General features: G+C 55.5%; 2 protein-coding genes across 2 annotated transcripts; both read left to right on the top strand.

Moving 5' to 3' along the window:
• The first annotated feature begins 2,450 nt into the window (after positions 1 to 2,450).
• Positions 2,451 to 3,016, top strand: SPRG_17165 (hypothetical protein). Its single transcript, XM_012356557.1, has one exon. It carries the CDS (start codon positions 2,552 to 2,554, stop codon positions 2,948 to 2,950), a length of 399 nt encoding a protein of 132 aa, XP_012211947.1. The 5' UTR covers positions 2,451 to 2,551; the 3' UTR covers positions 2,951 to 3,016.
• A 675-nt stretch (positions 3,017 to 3,691) lies between these two features.
• On the top strand, positions 3,692 to 4,318 carry SPRG_17162 (hypothetical protein; the record flags this gene model as incomplete). The annotated part of the gene is made up of 2 exons (XM_012356556.1): positions 3,692 to 4,188; positions 4,233 to 4,318. Coding segments are annotated over 2 exons (583 nt in total), but the record flags the coding sequence as incomplete, so codon positions are not given.
• Positions 4,319 to 4,330: the final 12 nt, after the last annotated feature.

Raw genomic sequence — 4,330 nt, 5'->3', positions numbered from 1 at the left:
AAGAGGCCGCGTGCGTCGGCGCGTCCACCTGCGTCGACCGGAATACCTGCGTTTCTTCCGTCTTGTCTTCATCTTGAGGTCCCACCGGGCGAAGACGGATGGCGCCGCGGCTTTAATCCTGGTCATGGCAGCAGCGTCGTGGCAGATGAAGTCCGAGTCATCGGCGTAGGCGACCGTGTGGGCGAGTAGGTTGTCCTCCTCGCCGAGCGTCTGCGCGAGGTCCTTGAGCGCGGCGTCGAGATACACAATGAACAGCGCTGGGGACAACGAGTCGCCTTGTGGCGTGCCGATGTTGGTCTCGAACGAGCAAGCATTTACCGGTGAAAAAGATGATGGGCAGCGTCGTTTTTGGCTCCTTTCACTGGCATTCGCGTTAGCAGCAGTAGACTTTAGTGCGAAGCTTGCGATGTGTCGAGTTTTTGGTCCGGTAGTCTGCGCCAAACTTTGGCCGCCGTCTGCTAGCATTACCTCTGAGATTTGATGTACCAACGGCAATATCAGATGTAGAGGGTTGTGACGTGGCGCTTGGACATGCAAACGACTCGCGTCCGGGTTCCACATACATAGGCTTATTGGCATCGCAGTGGCGATGCCTCGGTAGATCTCGCAGAGGGCTTGAGTGCGTTCAAGACTTATGAACCGTCGACACCGCTGGCCACCTTGATGCTCTTCTCGGACGCACTGCAGCACAGAGGCTGCGATGTCGTCAAAGGCAGTGGGACAGGCGGCTCCGAGAGCTATAGTATCTGTGCTACAGGTTTTTATTGCGCATGGTAATTCGGATGTCTACTGGGCTTGACGTTCACCTGCGCTTGGAGTGATAAGGCATCGGTACTGAGGACATTTGTGCCGAGTGCAGCGCGAACTACTGCTCTTTTGTCTCACACAAGTCAGGCATACATGCATCACGTTGTTGCCGACAAGGTAAATCGTCTGAGACAACTGCACTGCAAACAGTAGCTAGATGGTATAGAGCCGCGGTTATTATACCTCCCCGTCTGTCTCTCGCATGGATCCCCAACCCTAGTATATCACTGGGGCTAGGGGATATATCCGAGAGACACTCTTTGAGATACACGGCAGCATCTGCGGCAGCATTGCTCTATACAAGCTACGACATGTACAGGCAGGCTGTACAGGCGGTGTATGCGAGCGGTTTGTCTATTGCGGTTTAGGGTTATGAGAACGGCCGAAACGCTACGGCTCCATAACTCTTCCACCCATGCACATGTGGACTTCGGCAACGTGATGCATTGCTTATAGTCGGTTTCAAGTTAACATCCTCCCATGGTGCAGACATACTGCTGTACCTCGTGGTAAAATGCAGTGTTGGCGTTGGAGCTAAATAATGTATAGCGCCCAATCCCAGGTCTAACAGCTCAATATGATAGCAGGTCATAAAGAAATTTTATGGCCTTGATGATAGCGACCTGATATACGGCCCGATCACACCAGAGGGCCATTAATTTGGCTTGGATCACGTGGGCCTTAGGTTATCTATGGCCACTTACACAAGCATGTCGGGCAGAATACCAGAGGTGGGGCAGTAACAGAAGCGAAACTTTCATAGAAAAGCGCGTTGAGGCGAAATGGCAAATGGCTCTACGCTCCTTCCATCGTTCCTACCCTGTACTGCAGGTACATAGGATTAAAACAGACTGGATTACACAAGATACCAAGTCCGATCATATCCTGACTCTGCTGCAGGTGTCGTGTACTCCACGGCACTGCTCGCGCAGGCACACATGCGGATGCACCCGCTGATGCGCCCAATGGCGATGGAAAGAAATAATTCCTTAATGTCGTTTAGAGTACATGTTTCGATACCCTTGTCCCCTCGTTTGCGTGGACAACATTGATCACATTGACAATGATCACAAGGTGATGGAGCAGCCTTTGTGACGCACGAGACCGGTGAGCCTGGACTACAGTAGAGTACTTGTACAGTAAGCACCTGCCAGTTGCGACACGAACTCGAACTGCACTGCACGATCAGTTTGCGGGATGCTATCAGCCACACACGCCAGCGCTGCTACCAGATCCAGCGCCACCAGATGTGGATCTTGGTCCTGTGACGCTGGCCTCATAAGCACTGCGATCTCTCTCCTTTCTCATTTTCTCCAGCCCATTGGCTCAATAAGCGGTAAATATCGTGTTTATAGAGCCCATAGTACAGTATAAGGGCAGCGCACAAACTTGTGCTCTTCTCGAGCGTCGAAATCGCTCAACGTGTGGCTATAGACGACTTTACCCAGATGTTTTTAGTGCCTTCCTGTCCTGGATCCGTGGCCTCTTACGAAGAGCCTCCACCAAGAGGTGCGAATATTTGGGAACCAATACGAACCCGCGACTCGTCCATGCGTCCCTTTCGATATTAGAAAAAGGTCCATCCATACCTAAGTAAGCTGTTTTCATACCGATTGTTAACCAGGCTCTCACTCGACAAGTGAGAACACTACACCATCTGCTATCCTGTTGCAAACTCTACGGTAGACGGAGCACGAACCACGAAATCGTCGCCAAACGCTCATTTTCAAATTTGCTCTCCACCATGAAGGTCCAGTTCTCCATCGCCATGTGCCTTACGCTCCTCGCCGCTGCTTCGGCGACGCACGCCAACTGCGACATGGATCCGGCGACCAAGGCTCCGACGCCGTCCGTGACGCCTCTGCCGTCGTCCGCAACGCCCTCGGTGGTGCCGACGACGAGCGCGCCAGCGACCACTTGCGGCAACTGCAAGAATTGCTACTCCCCGAGCAACGGCCTTTGCCACGCCGACTGGACGCTCGCCAACTGCAATGCGAACCCGCACTACGTCTGGTGTGGTGAGCCCGGCTACTGCGGCACGTGCCGCGGATGCCAAACGGCGTCTGGATGCATCGCTAACTGGAAAAAGACCGAGTGCGACGCCCACATGGCCAACGGCTTTGTCTGGTGCGGTGCCAATTAGATTGCATGAACGACATTCGCAACCTCGCTAACAAAGAAGTAAGTACTTTTAACTTGTCCATTCGAAGCGCCGTCGGTGGCTGCATCTCGCACGGCCAAGCTCATGCTCCGTTTTGACCATTAACCCTGCGCATCAAAGACAGATCGTCGATCCCATACACTTGTCGCCCCGTCTAACCCCCGCGCAAGGATAAACAACCGCTTCTCGCCATACATCCCGAGCTCGCCGTGCCCAAAAAACTTGATGCGAGTGTCGACAACTCTAGCTTCTGGCTTTCGTCCACAGGCATGTGTGTCGAGGCCTGGCGCCATGAGGAGCATCCTCATGCATCCAGGGTTTACGCCCAGCAAGCTGATACTTTCCAGTGCTAGTGCCGAGAAGTGTCCGTCTTTGCAATGAGAAGCCAGTCGCACAACACGTGCTGTTGCCAATCAAACATGGCAGCGTGTCATTCTTGTCTACCGTTCGTTGATGGAAGTCGTTGGTCAACCATGTTTCGGAGCCCATGTGGTACACTCTTCGAAGCGATTGAAGCTTGGATATAGACGACGTAGACAGACTGCATCCTCACGACAGCCTTGCCGAGTCGGAAGCCTGCTCCTCTTCGCGCTGCCCCCAAATGGCCAGTGACGCTACATGTGGGAGAGGCCACGTCATATCCTCGCAAAAAGGTGCATGTTTCCAGAAAAACGCACCCACTGGTCTGTGATTGGCCGACGTCCAGAGTGCTTTTGACGTCGCATGAATCGCCTCCTGCAGACGTTCGTCACCCCGGAGGCCAAGCCCCCGATGCCGAGCAAGCCGCCCATGGCGATCAGCATCCCCGCGCCCGTGGGCGTCGACGACGGTCAGTACGAGGAGCTCGACCTCGACGACATTGGCTCGAGCGGCAACCACACTGCCGAGTTCTTCTCCATGCAGTCCAAGAGCCCGATCATCCGCTCCATGGGGCGGTCCTTCGACCACGGCCAGCCCGAGAGCAGCTCGTATGGCCCGCGCTCCAACGAGTCGGCCGCATCGCTCCGGTCGCAGACCGCGTCAGCGCTCTTTGGCTCGCCGTCCACGAACCTCAGCACGCAGGCGTCGTATGGCTCGTCGTCGTCGCTGACGTCGTCCGCCGCCTCGCTCTTTGAGCACGAGGCCCCTGCTGGCGCATTTGGCGCCCACGGACACTGCTTTGAGCAACCGCCGTACCATGCACAGACCGCGCCGCAGGAGGTCGCCGAGCGCTTTGGACCGTCGTCTCACGAGCCGCCACAAGAAACTCCATACTTTGCGCCAGCCACTACGGCGCCTGGTCCGTTCTCGCCGCCAAGGGAGCGGCGTCCCTCTTTGGCGACGCGTCGCCGTCCGACCCGTTCGCTCAGCGTTCCAGCCGCC

Source organism: Saprolegnia parasitica, assembly GCF_000151545.1.
Source record: "Saprolegnia parasitica CBS 223.65 unplaced genomic scaffold supercont2.504, whole genome shotgun sequence".
Classification (NCBI taxonomy): Eukaryota; Oomycota; class Saprolegniomycetes; order Saprolegniales; family Saprolegniaceae; genus Saprolegnia; species Saprolegnia parasitica.
Note: the sequence above shows the minus strand (reverse complement) of the source record. Positions and strands in the feature narration are given on the sequence as shown.